This window comes from Tiliqua scincoides, chromosome 2 (assembly GCF_035046505.1).
Source record: "Tiliqua scincoides isolate rTilSci1 chromosome 2, rTilSci1.hap2, whole genome shotgun sequence".
Taxonomy (NCBI): domain Eukaryota; kingdom Metazoa; phylum Chordata; class Lepidosauria; order Squamata; family Scincidae; genus Tiliqua; species Tiliqua scincoides.
This window is the reverse complement of record NC_089822.1, coordinates 246,886,090-246,901,552: the sequence shown is the minus strand read 5'-3', so window position 1 is coordinate 246,901,552 and position 15,463 is coordinate 246,886,090. Positions and strand designations below refer to the sequence as shown.

At 47.5% G+C, this 15,463-nt stretch overlaps 1 protein-coding gene across 10 annotated transcripts in view; it reads left to right on the top strand.

Moving 5' to 3' along the window:
- The window catches only part of USP19 (ubiquitin specific peptidase 19), a 43,340-nt gene that overhangs the window by 18,059 nt on the left and 9,818 nt on the right, over positions 1-15,463 (top strand). For 7 of the 10 annotated variants that reach the window (XM_066618425.1, XM_066618420.1, XM_066618419.1 and 4 more), the window contains 19 exons: positions 890-1,023; positions 1,812-2,177; positions 3,219-3,480; positions 3,895-4,051; positions 4,283-4,354; positions 5,051-5,166; positions 5,536-5,750; positions 6,367-6,565; positions 6,700-6,833; positions 7,182-7,340; positions 7,433-7,543; positions 7,908-8,018; positions 9,589-9,690; positions 11,171-11,311; positions 11,585-11,703; positions 11,792-11,929; positions 12,101-12,486; positions 13,027-13,137; positions 14,366-14,582. In XM_066618425.1, the coding sequence (XP_066474522.1) occupies positions 890-1,023; positions 1,812-2,177; positions 3,219-3,480; positions 3,895-4,051; positions 4,283-4,354; positions 5,051-5,166; positions 5,536-5,750; positions 6,367-6,565; positions 6,700-6,833; positions 7,182-7,340; positions 7,433-7,543; positions 7,908-8,018; positions 9,589-9,690; positions 11,171-11,311; positions 11,585-11,703; positions 11,792-11,929; positions 12,101-12,486; positions 13,027-13,137; positions 14,366-14,582 (3,250 nt within the window). The remainder of the gene's footprint in view (positions 1-889; positions 1,024-1,811; positions 2,178-3,218; positions 3,481-3,894; positions 4,052-4,282; positions 4,355-5,050; positions 5,167-5,535; positions 5,751-6,366; positions 6,566-6,699; positions 6,834-7,181; positions 7,341-7,432; positions 7,544-7,907; positions 8,019-9,588; positions 9,691-11,170; positions 11,312-11,584; positions 11,704-11,791; positions 11,930-12,100; positions 12,487-13,026; positions 13,138-14,365; positions 14,583-15,463) is intronic. The other 3 variants (XM_066618424.1, XM_066618422.1, XM_066618421.1) reach the window with 2 other exon arrangements.

Sequence of the window (15,463 nt, the reverse complement as noted above, 5' to 3'; positions counted from 1 at the left end):
GATGCTGACTCAAAAAAGATAATTAAGGTTCAGGATTCAAAACACCCTGCCAAAGAAAGTCTCTCCTGGAAGAATCTCTGCTGATAGCAGAATATGCAAGAAAACACTTCCAGCTGACTTTTGAGGATGGACATTCTCGTATTGGGGGAAGCAGTCCTTTTGAAATCTCAACCCTAAGCCATTTAGGGTTTTAAAGGTGACAACCTTTAAACTGCCTGGCACCAGTTAAAACTTGCACAGCAGCATTCTGCACTTGTTGCATTTTCCATGTGGTATTCAAGGGCAGCCCCATGTAAAGCATATTACAGTAATTCAGTCTTCACATAAGCTGCATGCAAATTGCCAGGCCAAGGCTGTTTGATCCAGGAAAGGATGCAATTGGTGCACCAGACTAAACTGGGCAAAACTCTTTTCTATACTCTTTTATAAATTTTACATGACTGTACAACTTGTTCGAAGCATAGATGTAACTATGATGCAAATCCGAGATGTATTCCTGTGGCAGAACTAAATGAAAGCGTATGGTACCTCAAAGTAGCCCTTGCATCTCATGGGTATAGCAGTGGCATGATCATATTGGTCATCAGCAGGCTTCTATTTGAGCTAGCAGTGGCTTGGTGCACATAGCGTGAAAATATGAAGCAACTTTTACTAAGTCAAATCATCTAGTCCAGTACTTTCTATGCCTAGCAGTGGTTTTCCAGTGTCTTCGGCACAGGTCTTTGCCATCAGGTGCTTCCTGAAATTCTTCAGCTGGAGATGCCAGCAATGCAACCTGAATCCTTCTGCCTGTATTGTATGCTTCTTAGCTATAGCTTCTCCATTGTGTCATGTTAGGGAGAAAAAGTAAATGGTGCAACCTTGACTGTTATTCTATCTCCCCTCTCAGATGGCCGCCAGTGGAGCTGCCAGTTTTATGAGGAGATTGAGAGCTCCTGCAGCAAAGTCCAGTTCAAGAAGGGCAATGTCCTCCAGTTGGTGCTTCAGAAGAAAATTCCATTGCACACATGGGCTTCACTCTTGGTAAGGTTCAGCCTTGTCTCCCCACCCACACGTATCCTGTCCTAGCAAGTAAAAAACTCTAAGAAGGTTAGGCAGTATGGAGCTAGGCAGTCTTCTTCTTAATTGACCCTTTGTTCCTTGCTTATCCTTGCCGCTGGTCACCCATTGATGTGCCCTATTGTGGCAGCTGGCAAACAATGGTAACTCAGTATCATCACTGCCTTTTTCTCATCCTCCCCATCTGCAACTGGGCCTTCTCCTTGATGATACCAGGGTCTCTGAGGAAGCCCATTCAGAAATAGCTGCAGAGGAGATGACAGAGCAACTTGCCTTGCCTTGTCAGCTGTAGAACACACTCCTCCCTTAGCCTCTGGGGTGCTGAGAGAAGAACATCCAGACCCCTTTTTCTTCTTTCCTGGCTCTCTGGGCAAAGTTAAAAAGACAGCTCTAAATACTTCTCTCTCAATGCCCTCGTGGTGCTCTAACTACTCCCTCTTTGCTTTTCCCAATCATCCAAAAAAGCTAAAGGGAAAGTATTCTGGATGCTTCTTATCCCTTTAGCCTAGAGTGGTCTGCATCACCCCATGGAAGACCCAGCACAGGGCTTTGCCACAGGGCTCCTAGAACCTGGCATCAGATCTGCACTGCAAGCAGCCATATCAACTGCAGTGACTGAGAGCAGTTGTTGCTGCACACTGCTGGTAATGAATCTGATGTAGGCAAGCACGGCACATCCATTGAGCTCAGAGTTCGAGCCTTTCTATGCTAAATACAGCCATTTTAATCTTTGTTTATTGCTGCTCTTCCAGAAGCGCTGCAAGGATGGTTCAAGGGAGCAGACCAAGAGGGCTGTGTGTAAAGAAAATGGCAAGGAGAGAACTGTTTTTACAGAGGCAGCATCTGTGGAGCCCCAGCCTGATAGCACTGTGGAGCCATCCGGGGACAAACAAGAGCCCTCCAACCCAAAGCGAGCACCTGGGAGAGACGAGCCTGCAGGAGGGAAGAACTCAGTCAGTCCAGGGCTGCCAAGTGGCCCTAGTGCCCAAAGGGCAGTGCATGTCAAAGCCAATCTGTCTGAGGAGAAACGAAGCAGCAGCAGCATGGGGATCAGCAGGAAAGTCAGCAGTCAGAGGAATGACAGGGGTGCCCAAGGAGATGCCCCTCTGGACCTGAAGGTGAGGAATAGGGAAGGGGGATGGCATATTCTGCTGTAATCTAGATCTGCTTGCTCTTCATTCTTGGGTCCTATGCCAAAGTAGGACAGGGGGCCAAAATCTTGCTCTGTTGCATGACTGGGGATCAGGAGTTGGAAGGAAAGAACTATACGTCATTGAGTATCCCCATGGACAAGAGAATTAGAGGTGCTTATCAAAAATGTAGCCCTCACAGACCACCCAGTTTTGTGGCTTGTCATCCTCCTTGTGAGAGCAAGAACTCTACTGCTGCAAGTTTAACAGCTCTCCTCCCCTGGAGATTGACTTGTCCTCCTGCTGAAGGGCGTATGCTGGAAATGACTGAGGCTCAAATTTACTTGTAAGTTCTCAGGTGAAATTTCTCTCTGGCCCTACTGGCTCAGTACTTCTAATTGCTACACAAAGTTTCATTGTCCCACTTGCTGACTGAAGACAGTGTGATGGTCTCTTGCTTTGGGACTGGTACAGCAGTGCTTTGGAGAGCTGTACTCAGCCCTGCTGTGAAGACTGTTGATTCCAGGTGCTTAATGATGGCTATAGGGCAGGATTCAAATAGAGACCTTCATTCCCTGTCATTCACTCCTAGCTACTAGAAGTGTGAAGTAGGAAAGTGCCCCAATAATGGCAGTCTTATCTAGAGGGAAATATTAACAATTCTATTCTGGAAATTTTTCTGGTTGTTTGAATGTGGCTGTACTACTGGCTTCTCACTGCTTCTGGATATAGTGAGAGTCTCCTTGTTCAACTGTGTGGGGTTTAAGCATGTCGGATGTATCCCTGGCATCTCCTTTAAGCATTATAGCACACGTACACTGTTTTAGGTGGAAGATGGCACTAACAAAATTGACCTATAGGGGGCTCCGTGGAGCACAGATGTAGTCTTGCTATGTTTGTAGCTATGGTAGTTTGGGTGACTTAGACATGGAAGTATGATGCACAAGTCCTCTGGAATATTTCAGATTTAAAACCTCTAGCAACCTCTTAATCCAGTTGTGCTTCTTGCCTTTCTTCCTGTATTGCCAGGTTGACAACCTGGAGAGGGAGTCGCTACCCATGGAAATGCAGCTGCCTGCAGCCTCTGCAGAGTCATCGCCTCATCACCTTGGACCCTGCCCAGAGGAAAGGATACCACTGCCCGCCAGATCATCTGAGACTCCACTGGTTCCGGAAGCAGCTTCTGCCTTCAGTGAAGGTCTCTTACACGCTCTGTCATCCAGGGACACAGAAAAAAGAGCTTGGTCCAAGGACAACGATGCTTTAGAATCTGTTGCCAATGGTGAGGAAGGTAATGCAGATCTGCACCTTGGGTGGGGGAGCAGAGGTTAGGCTAGGCTAGGCTACCAATGGGAGTCCAGGATTTTAGACTGAATAGGGTGGAGGTCTTTCCCAGCCTTACCTGTAGATGTCAGAAATTGAATCTGGCACTTTCTGCATGCAACACATGTACTCTACCACAGAACCACTGCCATTCGGTGTCTTAAATGTACACAGCCATGAAGTACACTGTTGCAGTTCGTCTGGATGTTCCATTTCCTTCCCCTGTTCCTGCCCCCAGAAACTACCCATTTATGAATCTCATATGCTGCGGTCTCCAGCTCGTTGGTCACTTTTTTGCAGCTTATTCATGGGGGAATGGGAGTGCACAGAGGCATTGTTCAGGGCATCTCTACTGCAACCTTTTGCTTTTTGCCCCACCTAGAACCAGAGCCCATTGTGAATCTGACGCTTGTGAAGAATGACTCCTATGAGAAAGGGAATGATTCAATGGTGGTGCACGTTTATGTGAAAGAGATTCACAAGGAAGTGTCCAGGGTTCTTTTTCGGGAGCAGGACTTCACGCTGATGTTCCAAACGAGGTATGGTGACTCCTGCAGGGCAGACTTGCTGCTCTCCCTTCTGGAACTGGACTGCACTAGTTCATATAGTCTGCTGAAGGACTTGAAGCTAGCTAGACTTGTCAATGGAGAACGGATGGCTTCTATGTCAGGGTTGGGTGCACTGAGTGTTTCTCCAGCTTGTATCTTATGCTGAGTCAGACATCTGACTGATGTGCATCTGGCTCAGTATTGCCTGGCTTCTCTTTACAGTGATGTCAACTTTCTGCGACTGCATCCTGACTGTGGCTCTCATACAGTGTTCAGGTGGCAAGTGAAACTCAGGTATCAAACTCTCTCTCTCCCCCAGCATCAGTAGTACAGTCAGTGTTGAATGTCAGTCCTTCCCATTTGTACATCCAGTACAAGTCCAACACAAACTCTTCTCTGCTCTGAATAAATGTCTGTAGCTTGATACATTAGAGTTGGACTTAAGTTACTTGTACGTCATGGCTTGGGAACTGGGGGGAAGCTGGAGAGAAGAGCTGATTGAGTTGCCTCTCTGCCCTTCTTGGTGACATAACAGTGTTTTTAAGTTGTTTGTTTTGCCTGTATATGCCCTTGCCCCATAAACCTAACAACTACCCTCTTCTGCACTATGCGCCATCTCCATTCTGTGTTCTTTTGCTGTTAGCACAAGTGCTGCCCAGTGCATTTACACAGCTGGTTGATCAGGCTGTTATGGTATGTGGACTTGGACGAGAAGGGTTCTCTGAGTTTTGCCTCTGCTTTGAGAAAGGGGCATCATCCCTGCCTGTTGGGAATAATCATGTCAGGAGCCTCAGGTCTGTTTACCAGAAAGATAGCAAAGGGAATTGCTGTAGAAGGGTGGGTTGGTTGGTTTTTTATCCTGTTCTATCATGGGATAAGCGGAGTACTCTGGGAATTTTCTCTTTTGTAACCTGCAACAGTCCGCATTTCCTCTTGAGCAGTAAGCCTGCTGTTCTCTTGTCCCACTGCTCCACTTGTATTGTCTCACAGGAATCTCATTGAACCAGACAAGTGCACGTACAATTTCACCACTGCCCGCATTGACATCTGCTTGAAGAAACGACACAGCCAGCGCTGGGGGGGCCTGGAAGCTCCTGCCTCACGAGGTCTGCATCTGGGCTTATTAGAGCTTAGTTCTTTGGGGCATTGAGAAGAAGGGGCTGTGGGATGCTGAACACAAGAATTGCTGGAGAACAGCAGTCTCGGCTGCTTGTGTGATATGATTAGCTCTAAGTTGTCGCTGGGGAAGAGGCTTTGTATATTAGTGTCTGCTAGAATTCCAGCTGGTAGAATTTTAAAAATGTTCCTGAACAGCCATTTTGTGTAGCTTTAGCTGAGCAAGGAAGAAGGACAGCACCATTGTACAGCAACAGTCCTGGGTACCCCAGCTGTAGAGATGGTGGCGAGCAGCATTCCCCACAACTTTGGTGCACAAGGTGCTGCTAACCACAAGCCCATTTTTCCCCCTTTTTAAGGTGCAGTGGGTGGTGCAAAGGTTGCCATGTCAACAGGCCCTACCCCCCTGGATAAAAGCCAACCTGGGAGTAACCAGCATCCACTGTCCACTAAGGAGGAGGCACGAGCTGGTGAGAAGGAGAAGCCAAGAGCAGAGGATGCCGGCCTGGATGGCGTAGCTGCTCGAACAGTATCGGAACATGTGTCGGTGAAGCAGGAGCCACACGTGCCCTCGGTGAGAACTCCTGCACAATGCTGGGCTTTCTGGTTTCCCCAAGTCATCTGGGCTCTGGCGTGGTGAGGAGAGAAGCAAAGAAGGATTTACTTAGACTCTTGGGTCTTGCAGGAACGGTGGAAATGGATAAACTTATGTACCATCTATAAGATACTATTTTATAACATTTAAACCATTGCCAAGGAAAGTCACTGTCTGGGCTCAGAACTAATGCAGAATTTAAAAAATTGCTGAACTGGGTCAGTCTGTGTTTTGCAACAGTTGGGGGTCTGACAGTGGCCAGTTAGGTGATTTTAGGGAAGCATGTACAGAAGGACAATATGATGATGGCCATCTCTAGCATCAGGCAGTTGGAGGGATGCTGTTGTGAAGATCAGTCCTCAGTGAATGGATGGGATTCTTGTGACTCATGTCAGTGACCAAAGCACATTTACACAGTCTTGTAAACAGTGTGAATTAGCTATTTGCCAAGTAGGTTCTGGGCAGATGAGAGGTGCTGTAGGGCCAAAGAGTGGAAATGACAATGGCACTGAGTTTAGGGGATAGAAACTATATGGGGAAGATGGGCAGCGTCACAGCCACCCTTCTTGACTACAAGCAACCTTTTCGCTTTCAGCCCAAGCCAACATGCATGGTTCCACCAATGACGCACAGCCCCGTCAGCAGTGAAAGTGTAGAGGAGGAGGAGGAAGAGGAGGACAAAAAGGTGTGTCTGCCAGGCTTCACAGGGCTGGTGAACCTGGGCAACACTTGCTTCATGAACAGTGTCATCCAGTCTCTCTCCAACACCCGGGAGCTGCGGGACTACTTCCATGGTAAGCCGCCTCTTGGGCCAGACTGTGGGATATCTGTGTGCACCGTGGTTTGGAACTTCAACTTCTGCCTGCTTAGAGCTGTTGCCACAAGTAGGTGCCCTGCGCCTCATCCTCTCCCCTTGTATACCTCCTAGATCGCTCATTTGAATCTGAAATAAACTACAGTAACCCTTTGGGAACTGGAGGGCGCCTGGCTATCGGGTTTGCTGTCCTGCTGAGGGCACTCTGGAAAGGCACGCACCATGCCTTCCAGCCTTCAAAGCTGAAGGTAAGGCACCCTTGAGAGACTGAGAGATTGAGCTGTTTTGGAGCAGCACTGGGCAGCTGGGACCACTGTGCTGCTAAAGCTTTGTATAGTAAGGTTGCATACCTAGGTTGTATTTTAGCATGATCATGAAACAGCATGAGTGAAGCTGTGCAGATTGGAAATAGACTTGATTCTTAGATGCTGGGGAGGTCAGAAGAGGCAGGGAATGGACCTGTCCTCATTTCAATAGTATGCTTAAGTACCTTCTCTCATGTGTAACAGGAGCTATAGTTTTGCATCGCATTTTGCTGATTGTGCAAAGCATTTCACGTATATTATCATCTGGATGACAACCAACTTTTCCTGCAGGCAATTGTGGCCAGCAAGGCAGGCCAGTTTACAGGCTATGCTCAACATGATGCCCAGGAATTCATGGCTTTTCTGCTGGATGGGCTTCATGAGGACCTGAATCGCATTCACAACAAGCCCTACACAGAAACAGTGGACTCAGATGGGCGACCTGATGAGGTGAGTCTTGAGAAGACCGACTAATGCAAGTAATGGGAAGTGTTTGGATTGGCCAGGCAAATCTCTTATCCCTGCTTCTTTTCCCCTGCCAGGTGGTTGCAGAAGAGGCCTGGCAACGTCATAAGATGAGGAATGATTCCTTTGTTGTGGACCTGTTTCAAGGCCAATACAAATCCAAGCTGGTGTGCCCTGTTTGCTCAAAGGTAGAGTATCAGAGCCTCTGGGCTCTTTAGCCATTTGTCAGCTTTGAATATCCTGCAAGACTAGATACCTTTTATCTATTGATACATCCCCACTTCCAGCCATGGACTTTATACATGACACAAGGCTAACTTGATTGCAGTTCAGCACTGCCTTAGTACACACCCCTCTGATCCACCAACCCCGTGGTCTGCTGTCAAGAGCTTTGGTGCTCTTTTTCCTACTGTGACACCCTTGGCTGGCTTCCTATTTACCCTGTCCTCTAAACCCAAAGTCCCTCCCTTTTTCTTCTCTGGGGTCACATATTCTCCCATTACATTGTATTATGCCCAGTTTGTGCTGACTGTCAAGTTCTTTTGGTTTCAGGTCTCCATCACGTTTGATCCCTTCCTGTATTTGCCAGTCCCCCTTCCCCAGAAACAGAAAGTGCTGACAGTCTATTACTTTGCAAAGGAACCCCACAAGAAACCAGTTAAGGTAAGAGAAACATCCAATAAGCTACTCGTCTACTGTGACTTTTACTGCAGTAAACCTGTTGTATTGGAGTCTGTCACAAGTGGCCGGGAAGGATTCCTAAACATTTTTGAAAGGACAGAGTGGATAGAGAGATGCTCTTTACACTCTCACATAACACCAGAACCAGGAGACATCCACTAAAATTGAGTGTTGGGAGAGTTAGGACAGACAAAAGAAAATATTTCTTTACTCAGCATGTGGTTGGTCTGTGGAACTCCTTGCCACAGGATGTGGTGATGGCGTCTGGCCTGGATGCCTTTAAAAGGGGATTGTACAAGTTTCTGGAGGAAGAATCCATTACGGGTTATAAGCCATGATGTGTATGTGCAACCTCCTGATTTTAGAAATGGGCTATGTATCAGAATGCCAGATGCAAGGGAGGGCACTAGGATGCAGGTCTCTTGTTATCTGGTGTGCTCCCTGGGGCATTTGGTGGGCCGCTGTGAGATACAGGAAGCTGGACTAGATGGGCCTATGGCCTGATCCAGTGGGGCTGCTCTTACGTTCTTATCGCCTCACACAGCTTACCTCTCTATAGTCAGTCAATTTATTTCCCCAGTTGTGCTCTGGAAAGTGGATAAAAGTGCCTAAGGGTAGTTTGTGGATAGTGGTTTGAGGAGATCAGCAGCAGATATGGGAATAACCATTTGTTGCTCAGAATGGGTAGTAGAAGGTACAGGTCCACCCTTTTTATGCACTGACTTTTTAAATCCACAGATTAGACTCACTGCTAATGATAAGGATATTAAGTGCTGAAGGATAAATGCTAATGATAAGGACTGCAGATAAGGACATAAGAAGAGTCCTGCTGGATAGGACCATTAGTTCAGCTTGGATTCTGCTGATTCCTAGAGAAGGGGGGGGGGTTCCTTTACACTCCCAGTTCAAAAACTGCTTTTCTAGGGAGTTGGTCTATTAGAACTGCTATTTTGCAGCTCACTCTGAGAAATGTAACCTCGCCCTGGCGTGGCTGAACAATGGAATGGAAGTGATTGATCACGAGCTGGTGATTAGAAATGCAGGGTATAAATCCGTAATATAAGGTAGAGTTTTTGGGTGCTTTGCAGGTCTTTATATCAATCCTACCTAGTCCTGTGGGACTTGTGTGTGCAAGCTCACACATCATGTCAATTACCTGGAATGGGTAGCAGAAAGTGAATTTTTTGAAAGTTTCCTCTGTCAGTGCATCATTCTCACTTTGGTCCTGTGAGCTTTGCAATTTTGCCTACAGTGAGTCTTGCCATATAATTTGAGAATTGCTTCTATTTCCAAAGTGCTATGATTTGACATTTGTTTAGTGCAGCATGCTCAGTGCCCTACAGAACCCAGAATGGGTGCAGTCCCATTGGGGAAAACGGATCAGGAATTGACTAATGACTAGGGGCTGTCCAATAGGGCAAGCTGAAATGGAGAAGCAAGTAGAGATGAGTATCATTCAGGAATCACTGCTGAAGAACTATGTCATGGTGGTGGGACTGGGGAGAATACTGATATGACAGCACATATCATAGGGTGTGTAAACTTCCAACAGTTCCTGGTGAGCATCAGCAAGGAGAACTCCACTGCCATGGAGGTGCTAGATTCAGTGTCCCACAGCGTTAGAGTGAAGCCTGAGAACCTGCGCCTGGCTGAGGTGAGTGCTGTCTTTGTGCAGTGAAGATGGCAGAATGTTTGCCCACATGAGATTGCCTCTGACATTCAACCTATAGAATTTTTTCTTTTTGAAATTGCATTGTGCTTTTGCACTACACACAGTTGACTGCCAAAAGCATTAACTGTGCCTAAGATCTAGTAGTAGGCGTGCAGCCAAAGTGCTTGGATCTCATCAGCCTAGAGATGCATAGATGCTCTCTCCTTCAGGCTCCTGGCCACCTCATTGGGTCCCCCAGCTCACAGCCTGCATGATTGCACTTGAGTGCACTTGAATGCACTTGCGCCTGCATGATTGCACTTCCTTACGAGGAAAGGCTACGGCGTTTGGGCCTCTTCAGCCTAGAAAAGAGACGCCTGAGGGGGGACATGATTGAGACATACAAAATTATGCAGGGGATGGACAGAGTAGATAGGGAGATGCTCTTTACACTCTCACGTAACACCAGAACCAGGGGACATCCACTAAAATTGAGTGTTGGGAGAGTTAGAACAGACAAAAGAAAATATTTCTTTACTCAGTGTGTGGTTGGTCTGTGGAACTCCTTGCCACAGGATGTGGTGACGGCATCTGGCCTGGATGCCTTTAAAAGGGGATTGGACAAGTTTCTGGAGGAAAAATCCATTATGGGGTACAAGCCATGATGTGTATGTGCAACCTCCTGATTTTAGAAATGGGCTATGTCAGAATGCCAGATGCAAGGGAGGGCACCAGGATGAGGTCTCTTGTTATCTGGTGTGCTCCCTGGGGCATTTGGTGGGCTGCTGTGAGATACAGGAAGCTGGACTAGATGGGCCTATGGCCTGATCCAGTGGGGCTGTTCTTATGTTCTTATGAGTGCCAGCACTACAGGACTCCTCTTGTGTGTGTCCAAGTTGTGGTTTTCCTTCAGCCCCACTTCTCACTGGCCACCATACGCATCATACTGGACTCGCATGTACCATATATGTATTTCTCATCGATAAAGGAAAAAAGCCAACTTGCAGAGCAAATGGTGACTTGCCTAGGATTTCATTGATGCCAGGGCTCACCCTGGGATCTGTTTACCAAAGCTGTGGCCTGGGATATGAGAGGAAAAGGGCCTCTTTCCTGAGTAAATGGAGGTGTGTATTGGATCAGACCAGGCGTATGTCTAGCTTTGACTGGCTTGGACAGTGGTCAGCTTCATGTCCCTACAAAGCTTACAAGTGGGAGCAGGCAATGAGCTTTGTCTCATATTTAGCTCCTCGTATCTGGTAGCCTGTAGTATATTGTGTCTGAACCTTGTGTTTACCTTTATGGTAGTGAATATACTGGCATGCATGTGGAGTATTGGACACTTTTTCAAGGTGTCTGTGCCAGTAACCACTAGTGCATCTTGTGATAATGAATTCCTTTTAGCTCAAGTGTCTTGAGCTAAAGTGAAACCAAAGATTGGCTTCTCTCAGTCAGGTCCTTACTTCCATTCTCTTCTTGGATTAAGGTAATCAAAAACCGCTTCCATCGCATGTTTCTGCCTTCCCATTCGCTGGACACTGTCTCCCCCACGGACCTTCTGCTGTGCTTTGAGGTGCTTTCTCCAGACCTGGCTAAGGAGCGTGTGGTGGTGCTGCAGGTTCAACAGGTTGGTGACAAGAACTGTGTTCAATTGCTCTCCATTTAGTCTGTGGAACTCCATTGGTCTGTGGAACTCCATTAAGCTGTCAATTAGGGTGAGCCAGGAATTGGGGTGAGATGGCTTCCCTTTAGCAGGTGAGAGGAAAGTAAACAGCCAGAGTGTGTGGGGTGTTTAACCTACCTCATGGGAGAAGCCTGCTCTTCCAGCCAGGGTAGCTATCATTTCTGGCTTACTCCATGGATCATCTCTGTCTCTCTCCCTTTCACGCACACCTCCCAGCGCCCTCAGGTGCCCAGTGTGCCCATCACCAAATGTGCCGCTTGCCAGAAGAAGCAGCAGACAGAGGAGGAGAAGCTGAAGCGCTGCACTCGGTGCTACCGTGTCGGTTATTGCAATGTGTAAGTCTTACTCTTTTTCTCAGAGTCAAGGAGGGTGGAGGAAGTGTGGGTGTGTGGCCTCCATGTAGCAGTCTTCTATGCATTTCAGAGGGTGTCAGAGGATGCATTGGTCTGACCACAAAGCGTTGTGCCGCCCTGAGAACATTGGCTTCCCCTTCCTCATCAGCGTGCCCGAGTCACGCCTCACCTATGCACGGTTGGCCCAACTCCTGGAGGGTTATGCCAGGTAAGGCCACCTATTTGGCAATGCTCACGGCCGCATGGACAGTGGCTGCTGTTGACTCATTCCTAACTGGGCTGGGGGCATCTGCCTTTCCTTTGCTGACAGCCAACAGTATATTTCCTCAGTTGCAGACACTGCTGGGCCATGGTCTGACTGTTTCCTCTCCCTGCCCAGGTACTCAGTTAGTGTGTTCCAGCCGCCCTTCCAGATGGGCAGGATGTCACCTGAACAGGGCTTGCAGCCCCAGCCTCCTGAGAAGCAGGAGCCTCCCCCCAAGAGCAGCTGTGCTACAGCTGTGTCTGCTGCCGCCGATACCACCACCCTGGAGTCAGGGGATGGTGCCAAGGCCCCACACCTCTCGCAAGAGCCCCAGGCATCTCTCTCAGCTCCCGAGCTGCAGTCCGAGTTGGGGAACGCTAGCGCCGTGCGGAGCAAGGTCTCCACAGGGAGAAGCTCTGTGCGAAGCTTGGATTCGGGCTTTTCGGAACCTTCTGTAGACACACGGCCTGAGAGCTATGTGGAAAAGGAGCTGCTTTACGAGAGAGCTCCCAAGCCTGAAGGTAAGGGGCCTGTCTTCGATCTGACCCTCAGTTCTCCCAACTGTTGATTTTTTTAGTCCGTCCACATTGCATGCTGTTTGGCACTCAGTATGACCTTGATCCCAGAATTCCTTGGACCTGCTCTCAACTCGAGGCTTCACTGTGAGATGTTTTACAAGAAACTTGGACTATGAACACATTATAGATACTTAGTCAATTTTGTCTCATTCACAAGCAAAACTCCAAAATTAATCATAAGATTGGAGAAGTCTCTGTATGCTTTTAGTCCCATTACCACTACCAAGGCCAAAAGTAGGAGATTAGGGTTAGAGGAACAGCTGTTCCACATATACCTGCCCATGTTACTACTGTGACAGGCTTAGAGGAAAGGCTTAGGCCACACCATTCACTCATGTGGGTCTCAAAAAGCTGGGTTTCCATGTCTGAGGTGTGTAGTAGAGTATAATGTGTCCCAGCTGTTGGCCTGCCTCTGGAAAGAGAAGGGTCTGCTACCTGTGCTGTTATCACTGACCCTTCCATCCCCTTCCTCCCTGTCTGCAGCTGCCATCCCTGGTTACCAGCACCCAGCTGAGGGTCTGAATTCTCATGTTACCCAGTTCTACATCAACAAGATTGATGCAGCCAACAAAGAACAGAAGCTGGAGGATAAAGGTGAGTGTTAACGTGCAGGAGCTTGGTGTTTTGGAAACAGTTATATCTTGAAATGTCGATTTGGCCTTGAGGGAGAGAACCATGCAGGCTTAGGGAGAGGTTTTCTATGTGATAATATGGGCTGGATCTAGTCTCTTAAGTCAATGCAAAGTGCTGTTGAACCCACAGAGGGCAGGTGTCAGTGCTGGCCAATTGACTGTAATCAAGGCTGAGTATATCCTGTGGTAAAACAATGGAAGCACTGCAACAAGCATATGAACTATGCAAACCTGCATGTAGTTATGAGGAGGTGCGAGAAGCAATGTGAAGCACTGCTAATGTGCTCCCTTCAAATTCAGCTTGGATATCTTCTCCCCCACTCCTGTTTTCTGAGACTAAGGACACAATCCTAACCCCTTATGTCAGTGCTTTTCAGCACTGGCATAGCGGTGCCAAAGGGACATGTGCTGCATCCTGCAGCTGGGTGTCACTCGCAGAGACCTCCTCAAAGTAAGGGAATGTTTGTTCCCTTCCGCCCTAACTGGCATTACTGCCCTAAAACAGTCTGTTCTGCAGACCTTTGTCAAGTCTGGTTTGTGCACCCAAAAACAAATGTACATAAAAAGCAGCCCTGCCTGTTCCAAGGAAGAAACCACCATACTGAGTACGAGAGTTCCTGAATTTTTTTTCTTCTCCGTCATAGTCAGCATTCCCTGTGTTACGCAGTTGCAGAAACAAATGATGGGACCCATGATGTGTTTCCTTTGCTGAATTCTGGAAGCTACTGCATGCACTCATGCACCAGTGCGCACACACACACCCCTGCTTTTGCTGTTGGTGGCTTTCCCTTCCATTCACCTGGAGAGCCAGTGTGTTGTCCAACTTGTAGAACATTGTTTGGAGCTCAGCTTGGCACATTTGATGTCTTCCACCCATGGCCTGAGTGTGCTTTGTTCAAAATGTATTCAATAGCAACCTGTTTCAGAAGGTTCACTGTGAAATATGAACAAGTTAAAACCCTCAAGGTTGCCCACAAAGTGCTGTTGACACACAGAATATGTAATATGTGCTCCTATGTTTGCCTTCCTCGTGGCTGTGGCAGAGGCTTCCTGTTCCATAGCCTTCTAGCTAGTCTGCTTAATTAGGAGTCTCCAAGGACTTTCTCCAGTTTTTATTTCTTGGATGTCAGTTCTGGCCTGGTGAAGAAAGAGAGGACAGTACTTAACCTGTAAACATCTTGGCTTTACAGGAGATGCCCCACTAGTCCTGACAGATGACTGTTCCTTGGCCCTGGTGTGGAAGAATAATGAGAGGATGAAAGAGTTTGTGTTGGTGGAGTCCAAGGAGCTGGAGTGCATGGAGGATCCAGGCTCGGCAAGTGAGGCGGCCAGGGCAGGTCACTTCACCCTCGAACAGTGTCTCAACCTCTTCACCAAACCAGAGGTGCTGGCCCCAGAAGAGGCCTGGTAAGGAGGAGAAACTTCTCTGTAGGCTGTAACCTTACATGGATCTATATTAGAGTGCTTGAAAGAAAGAAAAAGGCTAAATTGGCACAAGATACCATTTGGTAACACAACAAACATTCTGGTTCCAAAGTGTGTGTTGGCAGGCTGAGAAAGGATTGCAGCTCCAAATACTGGAGTGCTGTGCATTAGGAGTGTGGAATTTCGGGGAGTGAGTGAGGAACACGAAGAGGACTGAAAATCCAGTGAAGCTACCGCAGACACCACCTATAAGTCGACCCCACAGATAAGTCGAGGGCAGGTTTGGAGCCAGCAATCATGGAATTTTCTATGACCCTCGGATAAGTCGGGGGTTAAACTTAGGGGGGTGTCTGACTATAGCTTTGTCTGATTTTACCTGAGGCCAGATCCTGAAAAATAACCCACCACTAATTGTTACCTAAGAACTGTAGTCTCTAATTTATTAAAGACATAGTAAAAGATCATAAGATACATTTTTATTCTTTTTTAAATTCTGGTCCTCACCACCTTTTTGTAAGCACTATCAGAGTAAGTGCACTGTAAACATACCAGTGCACTGTAAACATACCAGTAAAACAGTGGTTCCCAACCTTGTATTCACGTACTCCCAGGGACACTCAACAGGACCTTTAGGGGTACTTGAAAAAGAATGGCAGAAAAAGGCAGGCCGTGTTCCAGAATGCCTTGTAAGGCAGGAATGCCTTGCAAGGACCAGCAAGGCAGGAAGGGAGGGAGCTAGTTGGCTGTGAAAGCCCCACCAATAGCTAGTTTTTGGTCATCAATTCATGTATGAACCAGTGATTGAAAACCATCACAATAACAAAGTTGAAACATAATATGGAAAGTGATCAATCACCCAGAAT